At 46.3% G+C, this 20,493-nt stretch overlaps 1 protein-coding gene across 2 annotated transcripts in view; it reads left to right on the forward strand.

The window, feature by feature from the left end:
- Window positions 1–8,535: 8,535 nt before the first annotated feature.
- SPON1 (spondin 1) overlaps window positions 8,536–20,493 on the forward strand; it is a 273,050-nt gene continuing 261,092 nt past the window's right edge. For both annotated transcript variants that reach the window (XR_009702213.1, XM_061201480.1), the window contains exon 1: window positions 8,536–9,024. Coding sequence is in view for 1 of the 2 variants with exons in the window: in XM_061201480.1 (XP_061057463.1) it covers window positions 8,787–9,024 (238 nt within the window). In the remaining variant the exon portion in view is untranslated. The remainder of the gene's footprint in view (window positions 9,025–20,493) is intronic.

The raw sequence follows: 20,493 nt of genomic DNA on the forward strand, positions 1-20,493 counted from the left end.
GATGGGGAAGGGGACTGACAGTCAGCATAAGAATCTTTCTAAAAGGTCGGCATCCCAGATGCCAGGACTTACTAAGAAGAACGAAGGAACAGAGACGAAAGTGAAATGTAAGTTTAATGAGTTAATGGAGCTTGATGAATGAACGCACTCTGTATTCTGGCTCTTGTACCACTGTATTAAATGCACTGGGCTGACAATGAAAGCTCATTTCACATTTGAAACTTCTCAGGAGAAACTCCAATACTACAGGCTCATCACAGTTCTGCTCTTGTCACAGCAGCTTCCCCCGTGATTCCCTGCCACAAACCTTCTGCTCCAGACGAGGTAGCCCCCTCATTACTCCGCCACTGTTCCATGCTCGTACAGTCAGTGCTACTCAGGGTGCCTTTCTCCCTCATCTCTACAAATTTGACCCCTCCATCAGGTCTCACTGTTTCCCTGAAACTTTTGGACCCCTCAAGCCTGTGGGAATTTCTCCCACTGGGCAAGGAACACAGAGACCATTTGTCTTGGTTCTTAATTGGCCCTGAAATGTCTCTTGTAGATCTTCATGGGCTCTCAAATAGATTGTGACCTTGGGCAAGCTAGTCGCCTAACCTCTCTGTACCTCAGTTTACTCATCTGCAAAATGGGGGTAATAAAATTATCCAGGTTGTTTTGAGGATTACATGAGTCTATACATGTGAAGCATTTAGATCACCACTCCCTGGCTCATAGTAATCATGTTACGACTGTCTGCTGTGATTATTACAGCCCTTTAGAGATAAAGAGGCATGCCCTCCTGTCCTTCAGGGACTCAATAAAGGGCTCAGAATTGTCAGTGTCGCCACAATCTGATGAATGAATAAAATGTGTTTTATTCTTACTCCCTCTTTAATGCTCAGACCAACAGACTTGGTTCCAATTTTCTAAGAGAAATAATTTGGGGGCTGAATTATGTTCTGGGGACTTTTTTTTTTCCCACAGGTCCTAGCTCTTTGGGTTGTGTATATGAAGTAACAGTTGGATGCAGCTTATTTAAAGCCCCAGCACAATCCGTAAACCTGACACTTCAGCAATTATATTTTCCAGATTGGGAGAGGTGCAAAACTTGGGCCACAGATAATTGGAAGGCAAAGAAAGCCTTTTTTTATTTGCAGCACATGGAAACATACCCACAATTGAATGTATATCATCTCACACCATCGCCCATGGCTTCTCTTCTTGAGTTCATTATCTCAGAAAGTTATACCACCGGTGACACCCCTCACCCCCATGGCTCATGCGAGAGCGCTCAAAGTCATTGTTGACTCCCTTCTCCCCTCCTGCACATCCCCATGCACGGAGCCCTATTCACCCTACTTCCTTAACAACACTCCAGGTCATTCCTTCCTCTCGAGCTTTAGTGCATGGCCCTCCTCTGGACTGCTGTTAAAGCCTTTTAGCATATATCCCTGCCCCCAGACTCTCACTGACAGTTCATCTTTATATGGTGCCACTGAAAAGGTCATTCTATCACCTCAAGGACACATCCTGCCTTTTCACACCTCTCTGCCTTTGTACTAGCTGTTCCCCCTGCTAGAATACCTATTCCCCTTTTCCAACTGGCAAGTTCTTATCTATCTTTCAAGAAGGTTTTGAGTGCCTTTTCAAATGTTACCTTTTCCTGGGCCCTCACCCAAGCAGAATTAGTCATTTTGCTCTGTGCTTTCATTAATACTATCTGATTTTTCAACTCACAAATATCTGCTTTATCTCTCTCTGCAGCTTTTTGAAGGCAGGAATTATGTCTTGTCTCTGTAAAACTTTCCTCCCAGTTAATCAATAAATGTTTGTTGAATGAAAAGATTGAATATCACAAAAATTCATTAAATACATAGTTCCTTCAGACACTTTATTCTAAACACAGTGGAAAACTCAGTGACTCTTTCTCAAAGAACAAACAATCTAGTCTATAGTAGCTCCAAGGAGGTGACCTGAAGAGTGCCTGGAGAGTGCCTTACTGAATATTACTGCATGTTCAGTTTACTGTCACCGGGTGGCAGTAGTGTGCCATGGTCATGTGGTGAAGTTCCAGAACTTCAAAAAGGTGGCTGCGTTTGGTCGGGGTTGCTAGATTAATAGCAAGTAAACCACAGGGGAAATGTGGGCTGTGTCCACATTCTGGACATGGCTGGATTTGCAAAAGCTTTTTCTTGGGAGCTGCCCGTATCTGTACCTGGCATAGGCTGTATGGCATTCAGACATGATGCTCTCTCTAATCTGTAAACCCAAAGCAGGGAGAATGAGACATCTCCAGTTTGGGACCAGGTCTACATCTTAGAAGATGCCCCCGCTGCTCACTTCTCTTTAACTTCTTCCAGTGGTGAGCTTCCATTCAGCTGTGCAATGACTGGAACCTTACGGATGGCTTTTGTCTATTTCAATTCACACAGTGGCTATGACGATTAGGAGGTCTTAGGTGACCTCTGTTGGAGCAGTTTCAATAAAGACTCGTGAACTGTTCCCAAAGTTTACTGCAAGGAAAAACGAACGGAAACTGAGGGGGCAGAGACAACAAGGGAGAACAACTCTTTCAAAAGTCTGCCTCTGAAGCATAGCGAGAGAACAGCTGGAGAGGGCGAGGAGGGTGGCGAAAGGTCCAGTGTCATGCCCAGTGCCACCTCAACCCACTCCTCCACTCCTGCTCCCATCCCAGGATGGGGGAGACTCCCCAGGTCTGCAGGCTGAGGACGTGGACAGGAAGGGAAACTGAACTACATAAGAGCAGGAGAGAGGCTCACAGCCAGACGAGTGTTCAGCAGAAGGCAGGAGGGAATGAGGACAGGAGCGCAAGCAGGGTATCAGCCTTGGAAGAACAGAAGAGTAAAAACCCTTCTTCCCTTGAAGTGAGAAGTGTACTTGGATTTCTCCAGAGTTTGGCTTGATGATAGAGGAGGTAGCAATTTGAGGACGTCCATGCCTAATGTCCTCTCTTTGGGGGGTGAAATAAGAGACCAGGTTACCCCCCAAAGAGCGATTATAGCAAAAGTGATACGGCAGGCTTAATAAAAATGATGAGGACTAGAAGGAAGAGAGAAGGCCCTGCGAAGAATGGGAAAGGAAGCTGGTTAAGAACTATGGTTAAGAGTACAATTCATGAGTTTGTAGTAATGCAATTGGCAGTTACCAGGTTTTCTGCAGCAGAAATCAGAAGTCGGGGATAGTCCCTTTGTTCTGCTTAGTTGATCTAGGGTTGGGGGTTAGTTAGAGAGGAGGTAGAAAAATAAAAGAGGCGACCTAATGAAGAGTGTTGGTAAGGATGTGATTAAAATGGTTAAGCATAGTGTCCAAACTGGGTGGGGAAGGAACTGACAAGATGGGCTGGGAAAATCCGAACTGATTAAGCAATTGCAGGTCTCAGTGACACAGGGGTCAATGCAAGGGGGGTGAGGCAATGGGATAGCTGGGAGTGGAATGAGAGAGGACCATTGGGAGCCAGTATTCCCAAAGCTGAGGATGGTTTCTGCAGGGGAGGGCTGCTGATATGGAAGGACCCAAGCTCTCTGGAATAGAGGAGGTTAGAGGGATGGCTGAGTATCAGTACAGACTCTCTAGTCTCCCAAGACTACAGCATGAGTTAGGATGGGCAGGAAGCCAGTGAGCCACTTGCAGTTCTTTGTGGCTGCAGGGAGTGACATGAGGCTATAGATGAAGGAAGTAGGATGAGGGAGGATGAAGGAGTGTAAATTGGATGCTGTGAGCTTTCAAGTAAGAGGGATTTTTGAAGGTTATTCTAGGATGCTGATCTGGATGGGGCAGTGAAAAATAGGTAGAGAAATGCTCCAGAGAGTAGAGGGAAGTGTAAAACTGAATGGAGACCAAAGGACTGGAGAGATCAGGTGAATGGAGGAACTCATACCTTGGGTGGAGTTGTAGGATGGACCCAATCAGCTTCAGAATTCCAAAGGTAGTGTAATTATATATGATTTGGCCAATGCCTGGAATATAACAGGTGCTGGATAATATCTCTTCACTTAATTAATGTCTTTTGCTTTTAGAATTCTTAAAAATTGTACTTTTATATTCACCTTCCATAACTTAGTCTCAGAGCTTACTGGGTCCCTGGTGGACAGCTTCCAGGCAGATCACAGTTAGATTCTTCAGTGCAATTCGACTTTCTTCGTTCATCATCCAACTGCTTTCTTTTTCTAAAAACCCCTTCCCATAAAACTTCTGAGTATAACTCTATGAGTTATGGAAACAAAGACATAACATTTCTGGATTCTTGTTCTAAATTAATAAAATAAGAGTAATAATGCTAACTAGTTTTTTTTTTGTGAATCACTGAAGTTTACAAATTGTTATCTCAAGTACTTGTTTATTTCTCAAAACCCCAGGAGGTAGGCAGGATGGGTATTACTGTTCCCAGTTTTGTACATAACACTTTAGACAGGACCTGTGAGCTCCCAAGACTGCTCAGCTTCACAGCCAAAAAGTGGGAAAGCCAGACGGAAGCCTTGCACCTCAAGTCTGAATTATAAGCTGCAGTTCCCTAAACTGTAGTTTGAATTTGTTCAAAGTGCAGATTCAATAGGTCTGAGATGGGGTTTTGGAATTTGCATTTGAGGCAAACATCTGGTGCTTGTGTTTCAATGACCATACTCAGAAAAACAATAATCTAGAAACTTCTTTTTCCCTTCTCTCTTAAAAGAACAACAACAACAAAAACAACCACCAAAAAAAAAAAAAAAAAAAAAAAGAGGCTGATCTCACCTCTTACCAATCAAAGGAATTTTTTTTTTCCTTAGAGAAGTGGAGCCCCCAGCTCTTCTCTTCTGTGACCTACCCACACACACTGATAAAGTTAATTATCTGCCCTGGCTAAATGACTTTCCCTAGCAACACCCTAGCAACTAACATCAGCTCTGCCTTAGGCTACAAAACTGGAAAGAGATTTCTTGAAGTCCGGTGTATTTTACAACAAAACAAAACATCTGAACAGGAAATTAAACAAAGTAAACTGGATTCATTACTAAGGAGATGAGACACAGACATACAAGACAGTTCATGACAATCCACTGAACACAATAGTCAAAATAAGAAACTTTCTTCTCACTAGTTCTACTGAAGTCCAGAGGAGAGACTGCAAGATCTCATCCCACGGAGGAGAAGAGAATTTAAATGGGCAGAAGGAGGGAGGACACCCTAGGTGATGGGAAAGCTATAAGCAAAGGTGCCAAGTCAAGTATGAAAGTGCGGGACACAGGGAACCCAGCTGGGAAGCACTGGGAGCTCAGTCTGGGATCTGTGACCAGATCATGGAGGGACTTGAAGGTCACTTGAAGAACTTGGGCTGCATCAGAGGGTCCTGGGAGGCTGTTAAAGACGTTTTATTCATAGAACAAATACTTACGGAGCCAGGCACCATGATATGCATGGAGGATACAGTGGTGATCCCCAGAGACAGTCCCTCCCCTTACGGAGCTTGGACTCCAGTGATGGAGACAGACACAGAACAAATACAAAATGTAAAAATCAGACATAAAAGTGAATAAGTAATTATAAATCTTGAGAATATTAAGAGAAAGATATCAAGTTCCAGGAGAGCATATAAAGGGAGGCAGGACCTATTCTGGGAAATCAGGAAGGACTTCTCTGGGGAAGCAGTTTTGCACTGAGATCTGAAGGGTGCATAGGAGTTGGCTGGGAGAAGGTGGGAGGTGGGAGAGACGAAAGCACTGGGTTCCAGGCAGAGAGAACTGCACAGGCAAAAGTTCATAAACCGGAAAAGCCATGGTGGCCGGAGCCCATGAGAGAAGGGGTACATGTTCTTCAAAGGCTGATCAAACAGGGCCTCAGAGGCCATGTTAAAGATTCTTTGTTCTGAGAGCTCTGAAAAGCCACTGAAAAGGGATTTTAACCTCGGGATTGACATTCAAATCTGCATTTTAAGAAGGATCACTCAGTCTTCAGCTCAGAAGATGGATTGGAGGAGAGTAGAGTAGATGTGGGCAGCCCAATTAGGAGGCTGAGAGATGATGACAACTCAGACTGGTGTGGTGGCAGAGGAGTTGGGGAGAAGTGGACAGATTCAAGAAGGAGTTGGAAGCCAGTGATTTCGTGATGGATTGGATGTGTGGAGAGCGAGCGGCATTCTGACGTGACAGTAGAGCTGGGTTAGGGAAGTTTAACTTCGGTAGTGGGATTACAGATCCATGGGCTGCTTAGAGTCTGCTGTCATGGCCCAGATGATGGGGTCACCAGTGCGTAGAGGGAAGAACCCTATTTTAGTGTTGGTGAGGACTGTTTTGAATCCTGGTTCTTTTTCGCCTTACTAGCTGTGGCACCCAGACAGGTAAATTTTATAGGTTCCTAATCTGGAAAATAGCAGAGAGGAGGGGGCCTCCTACATCACATGGTTTTCCTGTCAATGTTGAGTGAGAAATTAACTATTATGTCCCTCCCTGCTGTGTTCTGCCCACCTCCCTGTTAGATTTAAATATGCTGATTTAGATGAAAAGACTTTCAAGAACACATAATTGAGCTATTGGATGTAAAATAAGCTCTGTGAAGACAGGAGCCACACTTTATTTATCTCTGTAGTTTCCTGTCCTCTGAGATAAGATCGGGTACACTCTCATGAACAGCTTAGTTTGTAGCATATATATCACCGTTATGATTGGAAAAGATTCGTGTAACTATGTATTTAATATTTGCCTCTGCCCCAGATTGTAAGATCCACTAAGGCAAGTAATTTATTTGTCCTGTGTTCCAGTGCTGAGCACATGGAGGGCATTGGACATGAATGAATGAATGAATGAATGAGTGAATGTTTGTTCCCTCTGGTACCCACTACTCAGCACAGACTTGGCCCCAAATCTATACTCAAGGAAAGCTTGCTGGATGCATGGGACTGTGCACCATGGAGTCTATGTGAGCCCTGAGCCAGTCCGGTCATGCTGGAGATAATTCACTCAGGACAGAGAGGTGAATCTATCTGAATGTCACCTCCATAAAGGAAGGCTGGTAGCTGGAGCAGGTGCTGCTGAACGTCAGGGAGGGTCAGGCTAAGAAAAGAGCATAATTGCCTTCTGCAAAGGGGCACTGTCAGAGGACCTCTGAGAGAAGGCGCCCAGTTAATAGTGGCAGTGAGAGTCCCAGCCCAAGGACTGAGGGCAGGCGAGGAGGAATGGAGCCTCCAATGCAGCTGGCTCCTCTGGGCTGTTTGTTAGTGACGTCAAAGGAAAGCAAAGGAGATTGCTTTTTAAATGCAGGCTCTTGAAGCGTGTTGACAGTCCAGGGGAAGGAGGGGGTGCGTAACCAAAGCTTCTGAGAGCGCTTGGGATGCTTGTGCACATTGAGGGGAGGCAGAGGCATTAAGGCATCCCCAAAGTGGGCTTGGTCTCCATTACTGTGCTACCCAGGGCCAGCCCCGACCCACCCATTGAGGCTGGGGGTGGGTGTGGGGAGACACTGGAGACCAGGCCCAGTATTTTATATGGGTCATTTCATTTAACTCTAGCACCCTCTAGCGGAAGGGTGTATTAGCCCAGAGGCACACACGCACCCTTTCTGAGCATGAAACTGAAGCTTGGAGAGCTTAAATAACTTGCTCAAGTCTCACAGTGGGTGAGCGACAGGACTAATGTTTGATTCAAGTCTGTGCCCAGGGGAACAGTGGGAGAGATTCCTGCACCTGGTCTTCTCCTGTCTGGCTTTGGAGTTGAGCCTGAGGCTCTGCCCAGTGAGCCCTTAGGCTCGGCTCCTCTCCAAACATCTGTCACTGGGGACTGGGAACCTGAACTAAAATCTAAGCCAAGAAAACACAGGCTTTTCTCTGAAACTTTCAAAACCCCTTTCCAGGGCTCTGTGAGGACTCCCATGGGCTTTAGGCACTTTTGTCTTCCGGGGCTCCTCCCTTCATAAAACAACAGTAAACATATTTTATGACTCTGTAGGTATAAAGACAAATGTATTAATAAATACTATATAGTGAAATATTTTATTGGACCTAAATTTTTTTTTTTCTTCTGATTTTAAAGAAAACATTTTCAGAAATCTCCAAAGGTATTACAGGCCATAGCACTGTGCCTACTGGGCCCAATGGATGAATCATTCTGTTCCTTTCCATCCTCCAGTCTGACCTGTTCCAGGTCAGAGAAGGGCAATAGAGTCAGATAGCCATGGCATCTGACCCTGCCTTAACTGGCCGAAAGCCTCAGTTTGCTCATTTATAAAATGAGTGAAAGTAATGTCACGTTTATTGTGTGACGCGAGAGTGGAAAAGGTGAGCAGATATAGTAAGTAAACTGCCCAGAATATTGCCAGACACAGAGTAGGTGTGCAACAAAAGTTCTCAGTCTTTCCCTCCTTGGAGCACCCTTACTCCACAGGGTCCAGGGGGTTGGGGCAGCAGCCTCCTTGGTGGTGGGACAGAGTCCGCAGTGTCCCTGTACCCTATGATTTCCTCGCCAGACCCTGGGAATCCAGCGTCGCAAAATAAACACGGCCGCGCCGCTAATCGCCAGCGCGGAAACAAAACAGCGCTGCGCTCGGGGATCTGGGCAAAATCAGCCCTCCCTCCTCCTCCTCCTCCTTCGCCGCCGCCCTCCCTTCCTCGCGCTGCTCGGCTCGCTCGGCTCAGCTCAGCGCAGCGCAGCTCGGCAGCCGCCAAGTCGAGGCGGCAAGGTCTCCCGGTCGCCAGCGCCGGCTCCGAGCTCCGCTCCCCGCCCGGGCTCTGCCAGGTCTCGCTTCCGCGGGGACCCCTTCGAGCAGGAGTCGCGTGGCGAGCCGGCGGCCAGGCACAAAGTTGGGGGCCCGCGAGGATGAGGCTATCCCCGGCGTCCCTGAGGCTGAGCCGGAGTCCAGCGCTGCTGGCCCTGGCGCTGCCCCTGGCCGCGGCGCTGGCCTTCTCCGACGAGACCCTGGACAAAGTGCCCAAGTCGGAGGGCTACTGCAGCCGCATCCTGCGCGTCCAGGGCACGCGGCGCGAGGGCTACACCGAGTTCAGCCTCCGTGTGGAGGGCGACCCTGACTTCTACAAGCCGGGAACCAGCTACCGCGGTAAGTGGCCCTGCGTGGCGTTGAGGGCGCGGGACCCGGCCCCCGGAGGGCGCCGACCGCGCGGTGCGGGAGGAGGGCGCGCGGTTCTCAGGCGCACAGTGCGGGCGCAGCCCGGTAAGGGCCCTTCTATCCTGGATGCCCTCAGCCCTTTTAGCCCCGAGCCAGTGACCGGGGCCGTCGCGGGCCACAGCCAGGAGATGCAGCTCCCACGTCCGACGCGCGGTTCCCGGGCATGGGCTGTAGCGGAGCGACGCGTCACTCTGGCCTGGCTGGGAGGGAACCTGGCTTCTTCCCCCGCCGGCTCCAGGAGAGAAGTGGAGACTCGCCTTTCTCCAGATCCGTCTCTGGAGTGGAGCGGACCCTGGCTTCTCTTAGTCGGGTCCCAGGCAAGGTGGTGACTCCGGCTTTCCCCACTCCCATCCCTGAAAGAAAGGAAACCAGCTTCTCGCTGACCTGTCCCCAGTGGGATGGTCACTCCAGCTTCCTCGGGCAGATCCCTACAGGAGAAGGGACTTCGGCTTCTACCTTAACTGGTCCCAGGGCACGAGGAGGAGGGGAGAGGAGCCTGGAGCTTTTCGGAAGGGTCCCTGGAAAGAACTCCAAATTATTCTCCCATGGTCCCAGGCGAGGGAGAAGACTCTGGATTTCTAGGACAGGCTCCCAGTGGACAGGGAGCTCTAGGTAGTTTCGGACAGGGAAAGGAAATCCGATGAAGACGGAAGGGAAGCCCGGATTTCCGAGGCCTGCTCCCTGGAGGCCGGGACCTTGGCTCCCGCAACGCCAAGTCTCAGTGCCCCAGGGATGCCGTTCCTACGCTCCTCAGCTGAGAGCCGGCTTTCGGGAGCGCAGAGAGGGGATGTCCAAGCAAGTGAGCGCCTCCCAGGCAGGACAGGCAGCTCGACCCGCACAGACCTGAAGATCACTGACGCCTTCCCCAGGGCCCACCGCCCCTCTCTTCAGCCGGGTCATCTCCCCAGACATCTTTTCCCCGTGCTGCAGCTGCCCTTCTCCAGTCGCGAACCAGGACGTCGGGCAGGGAAGGAAGCCTGCCTGGCCTCACCGGGGCCCCGCGGGCGGGGAGTGACAGGGCGCGTGTCCCTTCACCCCTGCCCCTTCAAAAGTCAATTCTAGGGCCAAGCAGGAAGAGAGGGGCTTTGGGGCACCGAGTGGGGTGCTCTTCCATCCCCACTTTCCCGGTTCCTAAGCATCTCGGGAGGAAGCAATGGGAATAACACTGGAGAAAGTTTGGGGCAGTGTCAGCGGGCGCCCGGGCCACACAGGCGACCAGGACCGGGAGCAACGCTTCTCAGAACGCTTCCTCCGTTTTCCCGAGTTCGTGTTCCCGACTTTCTCCACCTGGAGCTACCCAGAGCGGGCTTCCCGGCATAGTCTGCACGTGGATGCGCTCAGCGCCTGGCGGGCAGCCCCTGCAAGCCGGCACGGGTCGGCGGGATGCTGGGTACTCCGCGGAGACAGGCAGGGTGGGGGTGGGGTGGAGAACACCCGGCCCAGCCCCGGGGAGCTGGCGGCCGGTTGGCTGGGCTGCCCTGAGAGCCGAACCTACAAGCGGCCGCAGCCTCTCCTCGGAGCTGGGAAGCAGCCAGTCCTCTCCGTGGACTGGAGGGAAGTGGGCGTAACCCCGCTGGCCTCTTCAGTCCTCCCCCAAACCGAGGGCCTGCGTTCCTTAGGAAAACTGTCCCAGCTCCACGTGGCAGGGAAAGAGGTGGCTCTGGAGTCAGGCGGACCGGGGTTTAGTAGCTGTGTGACCTTGTGCAAGTCCTTTAATTTCTCTGAACCTGTTTCCCAGCTATTGAAAACAGCTGTTTATCCAACCACCCTGGGCGGTTGCAGGGAGTGAATGAGTGCATAAAGATGAGCATGCCTGAGCTACAGCGGACCCCCAATATATGCTAGTTTGATTTGGCTATGGGGCCCTAATGGTTTAATAATGGAGGGATGTGCCTGGTCAGATTTGTTTCTGGGGTGTGTGTGTGTGTGTGCATGCGTTTAAAAGTAGGTTTTTTCAGCACTCCTTTCAGCCAATCTACCAGTGAATGCCAGTTACCTGGGTCCTCATGAAATAATTGAATGAATGAATGAATGATTTCTCCATATCATGAGGCTTGCCTTAGACTATTCCTAGTTTAGGACCAGGAGGATTTCTTTTTTTCTTTTTTTAAATTTTTTGGTCGCACTGCATGGCAAGTGGGATCTTAATTCCCCGACCAGGGATTGAACCCGTGGCGCCTGCAGTGGAAGCGGGGAGTCACAGTCTTAACCACTGGACCGCCAGGGAAGTCCTGGGAGGATTTCTTTTTTGGGTAATTCAGGCTAGTCTGCTGCGCAGGCCAAGAGTCCTTCTGGGTTTCTTTTCCCACTTGAATCCTCCCAGTTTGTCCAAGCACTGGCAGCAAGTGGCCCCAGCACTGAGACAGAGATGCATCTGGGATTCACATAGACAGAGAGGTTCCATGACTGCCTAAGTATCCACGGCCAGCAGGTGGAAACTGGGGCTAGTAGGGAGGGGAGCACTAGACTTTCACCTTATAGGTTATTGCAGCCTAAAAAGTTAGCCTTTTGGACTGTGACATCTGACTCAGGCTGTTGGTGGGCAATCATCTTATCTCCTTTCTGGCGACTAAGAGATCCTGAACGAAAGATCTTGCAGGAACCATGCTAAGGCCCTCTGAGTAAATACTCTGCGATTAGCAAACCTGATTCTGCCACTCAAAGTTAGGAAGAAAAGGGCACTGGCCTAGTTTGTGACATTTTCTGTTGGCTTATACTTTCTTAGAATAGTTATATTAGAAGTAAATCTAATACATTCTGCTCTAGGTATTGACTCAGGGCTGTGGAAATTAACATTCCCCTGGTGTTCTGTTTGCTGTTTTATTTTTTCCTGAATTAGGGCCCCTCACAATCGTTGGAATCAATGGCTTGTTTTCCTGCCGCAGACCTTTGTCCTCAGTATTCTAGTTCATCCCCAAAGAGCTTCTGCTCTCCATGCCCCCCACCCCAGCATATCCTTTAGGTATTGTAGACTGGAATAAAATGGTCACTATTAAGAAAAATGTTGAAACATGGGGTTTCTTCTCAACAGCCAGGATCCAGTTGAGATGATGATTCAGCCTTTTTCCAAGTTGTTAGTACTATATTGACTGCCTTCTCTCTCCCACCACATCTCTCTACTCTCCCTCCCTCTTCCCCCCAATACCCCTCCCTCTGCAATAATTGTGCTTTAGAAAGCTCTGAAAGGCCTGCTCTGTTTCTGACCATGGCCTCCTTTGAAAAAGAGATTACAGTGATTAAATATAACAAGTTGAGGATCCTCAAGGGGCTTCCCTTATAGGAGGACAATTTGCAGGACCAGCCATTCCCAGATCCCAATTTCAAGCCAAATAGAAGAAAATCAGCTGAAATGTTCAAGAATTGATTGAAAATAAAAGAGGCTCTTTTGTCTGTCCAAAGGTCTGTTTATTAGGAAAATAAAGCCAGACCCTGGCTAATGAGAGTGGCTTTTCCTAGATGCTCTTTAAAGGGAAATTTCAAGGAACTTGATGGGGAAAGAATGTCCAGTCGAGATTACAAATACTTGTCCAACTTCAAGCATAATTGAGGGATTTATTCTAAACTGGGAGGTTTGGAGACCTCCAAAGCTGCTTTGCCTTCCTTTTCTTTGTCTCTCTTTGGGGCACACACTGCCATAAGAACGTGTGTTTCAGAGTGTCCCACCTCCGCCTGGTAGAAAGAACACAGGCTTTGATGTTGGCCGGGTCTGTTTCCACTTCAGCTCAGTCACACATTCACTGTGTGACCTCAGGCAGGCAGCTTTACCTCTCTGAGCCACAGTTTCTCCAACTGTAAAATGAGGCTGCTTCTCCCACCGCCCACAGAGTAGCTATGAGAATTAGAAATAATCCATGTCAAAAGAAACTGTCATACAGTAGGATATATATATATATATACACACACACACACATATATATAAAATGTTATGAGATCATTATTTATTTTGGAAATAGAAAAATACTTGGCAGCTAGCACTGGATGAGACATTGTGTTAAGTACTTCCTACGCATCTCACTTATTCCTTCCAGTACTTTGGGGCAGTTTATTATTTTTATTTTATAGATGAGGACACTAAATCTCAGAGAGGTTTAGTAACTTGCCCATGGTCACACAGCTATAATCAGTGGAGTCAGGATACAAACTTAGGGATGTCTAACTCCTAAATCTCTGCTCTTAACCAGTCTTCTACACTGACTCAATAAAATAAATTAGGAGTAGACTGAATTCACCCAGCTACCCTCAGCCTTCTAGATGTTGAGTCTTTGTTGAAGGAAAACAGCAACAGCAAATCAAGATAATAACTGACAGGGCTTCCCTGGTGGCGCAGTGGTTAAGAATCCGCCTGCCAATGCAGGGGACACAGGTTTCATCCCTGGTCCGGGAAGATCCCACATGCCACGGAGCAACTAAGCCCGTGCTCCGCAACTACTGAGCCTGTGCTCTAGAGCCCGTGAGCCACAACTACTGCGCCTACGTGCCTAGAGCCCGTGCTCCGCAACAAGAGAAGCCACCTCAATGAGAAGCCCCCCCTTGCCGCAACTAGAGAAAAGCCCGCGCACAGCAATGAAGACCCAACGCAGCCAAAAATAAATTTAATTAATTTTTTAAAAAAAGATAATAATTGACATATCTTGGGACACAAAGTATGAAGTGATGGGTCCTTATTTACATTTTCTTTTTATAGACTTCAGTATTGCATTTCCCCATAAACCAGAAGATTAATTTAGAAACACGAAGAACCTTGCCAATCTTTAGCCAATTCCTTTTGTTTGTGGGGAAACCAACAAATTGGAAATAAAAAAACCTAATTTAACTGTTGTTTTGTTTTTATATGCAGATATTATATGCCTGTAAAATTATATATTTGAAAAGTATATATGTAGAATCTGAAAATTTTAAGCTGGATAAGGTCTTTTAAATAAACTATTTCTTATCTAGTGTTTTTGTTTTTAAATTAAGCACTGCTGATGATTAACTGTAATTAATTATAAGTGACACCCCACCTCTCCTCTTTTCTTTTTTTATTAGGTAACTTTAATTTTTTAACTTGTGCTCCCTTTTCATAAGTATTTAGTTCAAATAGATAATAAAAATTAAAAGATGCATGCATATCTACATGCTTAATAGTTGTGGGGATTGTTGCTTTGAGTTTCATGAAACAAAAAAAAAAAACAGAACATACAAAAAAATGAAAGCATAAAAGTTGGAATTTTTCAAGGTTTAAAACTTGAGTACTTCCCATACACAGTTAAGTTGTTCCATTCCAGCTGGCTGACTCAACTGGAACAATGGGCTATAATTGCTGATATGTTTACAAACATGCCATTAGCTTGTTACACAGAATGTCAGATGTAGGTCAATACCAATTTCTGCAGGGAAAAAAAAACTTACCATCTTGTATTAGTCAGGATACAGGCTAAGCTCAAAGAGACCCCAAAATACAGTGTTTTAAACAAGAGATAAATGGGAAATCCAAGATGATGGGTGGCTTGTTCCACAAGGTCAATCAGTAACCCAGGTTCCTTCCATCTTGTGCTCTACCATCTTCTAGCACTCTGCAGTCCAGAGGTAGCCACAAGTCACAGTACCTGAAATGTGGCTCGTCCAAATTGAGTTGTGCTGTAAACGTAAGATGCACACGGGTTGTTGAATAATTAGTATGAAAAAAGAATAAGCTTCTCATTAATAATATTTTATATTGATTACATGTTTAGGTTATAATTGTATATAGTAGGCTACATAAAATATATTGTTAAAATTAATTTTACTTGTTTTACATTTATTCCTACCAGCTACTTGTTAACAAGTAAAATGAATTTCCCCTGGCTTGAGCTTATTTCTATTGGACAGCACTGTTCTACGGAGTTGTCCTCATCAGCATGGTGATAGCCAGCTCACTACCAACACATCTGAGTTCCAGTCAGCATGCAGAGGGGAAAGGAAGTAGAGGCAAGCAGCTTTCTTTTAGTGATGTGACCCAGAAATCACAGCTAGCACTTTCAAACACACTCCCTTGCTAAGAATTTGGTCCCATGACCACACCTAGCTGCAAGGGAGCCTGGGAAAGATAGCATTTAGCTGGGCAGCCACATGCCCAGTGAAAACTTTGGGGAGGGATTTAGTTTTCAAAAGGATGAAGGTGAAAATGGATTTGGAGGGGCAGTTAGCCGTCTCTGTCACATGTTTTAATGCATAGTCATGTAAAAACAATGTTTCATGTTCTCTTTCTCAGTGATAGGTGGTCTAGGTGGGTCTTCTCAACAGCACGTGAATTGATATTCCTGCTAAATGAATCAGTAGGGGAAGGAGTGTTGGTGTAGGTGTGTGTGCATGCACGCTTGTGTGTGGTGTGTTGATAGGGTTCATACTGAGAAGAAAAAAGGGGCCAATGTGTCAGAGTAGCCTGTTCTGTCTCACCCTCTTCCTTTGTCTCACCCTTCCTCAAGGAAGCAGCAAGGAAGGGAAGGAATGAAGGAAGAAGTGGATAAAGCAAGAAAATGCAAGAGAGGGAGAGGAAAAAGGAAAAGAGGGGGAAGAAGGAGGAGGAGAGAAAGGAGGGGAAGGAGAAGAAAGAAATTAAGAGAAAAGAAAAAAACCTCACTGGGATATATATTTAGAATGAAAAAGAAGAAATAATTTTACAGAGGAGTCCCATTTTTTTTTAGTTTTAAAGTCTTAATGAAGACTATCATTCTCATTCTCTTAGTGAATAGATAAGTTCCCCCAAATCAGATCCCATTGATCATGCATTGTTTTATTAAGATTAATTTAAAATAAGTGCTCTTAATCTGCTGTGGAATTTACTAAATTTGCTGAGATCAAAATTTTTTAAATTGAAGTACAGTTGATTTACAATGTTGTGTTAGTTTCAGGTGTACAGCAAAGTGATTCAGTTAATACATATTAACTGAATATATATATATATATATATTCTTTTTCAAGAGAGGAGTTCCATATTACTTGAGGGTTAGAGTCAAGACGCACTATGGAAAGCAAAAATCACATAAGTCAAAATTATTCCTTAAAAATCCTTTGAAATTTTACATAAACAATCACATGGATACTAGATTCAATCTAGCCTTATTTACGTGCCCCAGCAGATAGTTTTGTTAGTGGGGAATAGAAACAAACTGACATTTCTCGATAAGTCCAGCACTTCTATTTTTCCCCCCAGCATTGGAAGAGACCAGTGTTTCCACAGTTGAATACTAGATAAAACCATTGGTTTGTTGGTCCTTAAACACTGACGTGACAAGGACGAAATACTCACTATCTGATGGACTAAGGGAACCCAGGGTCACAGCTCATGCTCCCTCACACATGCATGCATGTATTGAATACAGTGGCAAGTGGCCCAAATGATCTCAAGTATTATTTCCTTTCTCTGTTTTTTCTCTGATGGTGTGCAGTTGTGTCTGATTCCTGTCATATGCACCTCTCTGGAGCACCTACAGTGTCAGAGAGCTCACTACATCACGTGAAGCTTTCTGTGTGGCTAGCCAGCTCATTTTTACTAGGTGTCTTGGCTGGGCTGGAGTTGAGGCTAGGATAGGAAAGGTAAGGAGTTAGGTAACACCACAAGAAGACCTTTGTGAGCCCTACATAGACAAGGCTTCTAACTTTCACAGAATATTCAAAACTGCCATGAAAAGTTGAGGGAAACTTTAAACAGGGGCCTGCTCACATCCACTGATTTGCTGAGGTCTAGGAGACCCGCGGGAAATAACTTGAATCCTGTCTACAGTTGTGGTTGAGATATTTGCAAACACAGACTAGGTGAGAGGGGGAAGGGCAGGGAAGGGCTGCGAGCACAAAATATTGTGTGGGGGGGGATGGGAGTGTGGGGAGGTGGACAGACTGAGACAGGCGGGAAGAACTGAATGGGGGATTCTAGGTGCTACAGGAAGCTCTGCTGGTGCTCTTCTTCTTGCCCCCTTCCTCCTTTTTTTCTTCTCCGTCTTCATTTTCTTTTCCTCCTTTTCTTTCTTCTCCTCCTGCTCACAGCAGCAACCCTGACCTTTGAATTTTCCAAACACACCAAGCTCATTCCCACCCCAGGGCCTTTGTATATGCTTTTCTCCATGCCTAGAATGCTCTCCCCCAGATCTTTGGCTCACTCTTTGTCTTTTGAGTCTCAGCTCAGATGTTATCTCTTTAAAGAGGTTTCTCTGACCACCAATTTATGTTTCTCCTTACTTTTGCCTGGTTTTATTTTCTTCATACCCCTGAACCACTCTCTGAAATGATCTTTATCATCTGCCTCCTCGAGCTAGAATACAAGCTTTATGAGAGCAAGGACTTTGCCTTTCTGGTTTGCCATTTTATCGCCAGCACCCAAAAGAGCGTGTGGCCATCACAGGCACTAAATCATTATTTATCGAAAAGTGAATGTATCATTTAAACCCCAAGAACCCTTCTAAAAGAGAGAAGTGAGATCTCCCTCTAAGAGAGCTGGATGGAAGGAAGGGAAAGCATTTCTCCCTCTGCCAGAGAGAGGTGAGGCCAAGGAATGGGGACAGATGGCAAGGATCTCCATGTGGTGGCAGCAGAGAGAAAGGATGCTCACTCAGTGCCCTGGGGGCTTTGGCTGGAGGCTGAGGGCAGGGAGATGGTCCGGGCCCAGGGTGAAGGCTGTTGGAAGCGAAGAGATCGGCAGTCATGTGCATGGTGGGAAGCCGGATCGTTGATGGCTCAGAGGTGAAGAGCACAAGGACAGCAGGCAAGAGAGCAAAGGGAAGGAGCTGCCAGCCTCATACACTGACTCTGATTACATGGAGAATAGGCAGAGGGGATTGTTGATCCATCAAACGTAGACACCAGTTATTAAGGTGACTTTCCCTGGAATCAGCTCTTTGTGGAGTCATTTGTGTGATTTCCAAACCTAGTTGTGTGTCAGAATCACTTGGAAAGTTAAAAAAAAATAAATATATATATATATATATATGAACATATATATATATATATCTTCACTGGCTCCACCCCAACAAGGGGCTGGATTCCAGGAATCTATATTCTTTCTTTTTTTCTTTTTCTTTTTTTTTTTTAAAGCAAGATGGTGAGACACAAAGAGAAGGTGGCCAAAAGGTGGCCACTTTTCTGTGAATGTGCTTCCCCATCCCCATCTCTCCCTGCCTCACCCCCAGCCTCCTAGTCCCACATACTTTAGCACCTGGTCACATCACTGCCCTATCCTGTTTCTGTCAACACCATGGCCAGTGGCATGTCCTCAGAGCCAACACAATGGTGACATTCCCCTGCCTTGGCCGAGGAGTGGTGGGGAGGGAAGAGCTATGAGCTTCCTCTAGGTGACAACACTCGCAGATCAGCAGAGCCTGAGCTAAGGCGACCTTGTTGTGCATCTCTGCTGCCAAAGACTGCCTCTCGTGTAACTTCCACTCATCACTCCGGGTTCTGTCCTCTGGAGTCCAGCAGATAAGGTCTCCCCTTGGCCATATGTCAGCCCTTGAGATGTTTGTGAAGAAACAGGTACTATGACTTCTCTTCTGATTAAAATGCCCTGTTTCTACAACCATTCTTTGTAGGACACTCTTCCTTATTCCCTTGCACCTTGGACTCCAGATGTGCTCTGATCAGGGTAGAACATGGCGGAATGATTATCTCCCTTGTTCTGGACACCGTGTTTGTGTTAAGCTTGCCAGGTCTTGTGCTCGCTGTTTTGGCAGCTGTGTTGTACTCTGGAATCACACTGAGCTTGCAGCCAGCAAAAAATTCCTGTGATTTGGTGGGAAGGCTTGCCGCCCTCCTTTCCCTGTGCTAGTGAAACTGGTCCTAGGACATAAGCTTTGACATGATTCCCCATTAGACTTAATCCAGCATGTCTGGGTCCATCACGGTAGCTGTCAACCATTCATGAATCTGGATTCTGTCACTGAATGACCTATCCACATAATCTAATTTTGGATTATCCACAGTTTTGACAAGCAAACCTTAGAAGGCTTTAGCGAAGAAGTTGGTAAGAATGATGAGCAGGTCAGGGCTTAGGACAGAGCATTCTGACATCCCTTAAAATCTTTCTCCAAAGCTGACATCTAATTAAAATAGTTTTGAAGTCAACTGATTTTCTGTTACCTCAGTGGCATTTAAATACTAACTGCCACCCTGCTGGTCATCCACCTCAGTTTAGTCACAAGTACTGTTTCTTTAGCCTGTTAATGAATCTTACAGTCTAGGCAGAATTATTTTCTTTGTTCCAAAATTAGTCAGGAGTCTTTCCACTGCAACTGACAGGAACACAGTCTAATTAAAGCAAAAAATAGAATTATTGAGTCCTGTATTTGGAAAGCCCACGGGTGGATCTGGCCAGCTTCAGGTATAAATGGATCTAGGGACTTGAACAAAGTTCTCTCTCTCTCCCTCCCTCCCTCCCTCCCCCTCCCTCCCTCCTTTTCTCTCTTCCTCTCCCTTTCTCCTTTCCTTTCCATCTTTTCCATTCACTCCTTTTACCTTCTCTCTCTCCTTCCATCCTTTACCTCTTGGCTGTGTTTTTATGTGTTGGCACAATTTTTCTTACTGCAGATAAACTTTCTCCCAGTGCCAGGGAAGATAGTGTGAACAACCTTCAGTGAAAAGACTTTCAGTTCTGTAACTGAAAGAAAAGCCTTTCCCCCTTTACTTCCAAGCTGAAAAATCCCAGGGAAGGATTCTGATTGGCCCAGCTTGGGTGACATACCCAGGGGAATGGGGTACATTACGATATGGAGATAGACTGCATCTGGGTCACAGTCACTTCTATGACTTGCTATTTCAGGAGGGAGAAGGGGGACTGTGATTGGCAGCCCCAAAGATCACATGGTCAGTGTAAGGGAAGGTGTGGGGGTCCTAGACAGCGTGTGTCCCTTAGAACTTCCTACCCTCCCCCAGATACATTCTCTTGGCTGACATATCCCCAATTCCTCAGGAGTATTCTTCCCATCCATTCCTCTTCCCAGCCACATATTGGTTAGCTCAGGACCCATTCACCTGGCTCCCAGCTATTCCATGATGAGAGAGCACATGGGGGAAAGAATGAACTTCTATTGAATGGTTGCAATGTGCTTCATATACCTTATGTCATTTAGTCCTTATGACAAATGCATGAAATGATAATGATGATCCCTATTTTAGAGGGGAGACTCATTGATCTTTAAATATATTTTATTAATTTAGCCAAATTTATATATACTTACTATTACAAATATTAATTCATTACTTGTTATGATAACAATAGAAGTACTGTAACTGCCATTTTACAGGAGATTGTCAACTGAGATAATGAGAAGTTAAATAATTAGTCCGAGGTAACACGTAGTAAACAGGGAGGCATTTGAATGCAGGTCTGTTAGCTACATCCATTGTACATCTATAGCTACAGCCCTTACAACTTGAAATATGCATGATCTT

This window comes from Eubalaena glacialis, chromosome 10 (assembly GCF_028564815.1).
Source record: "Eubalaena glacialis isolate mEubGla1 chromosome 10, mEubGla1.1.hap2.+ XY, whole genome shotgun sequence".
Lineage (NCBI taxonomy): Eukaryota > Metazoa > Chordata > Mammalia > Artiodactyla > Balaenidae > Eubalaena > Eubalaena glacialis.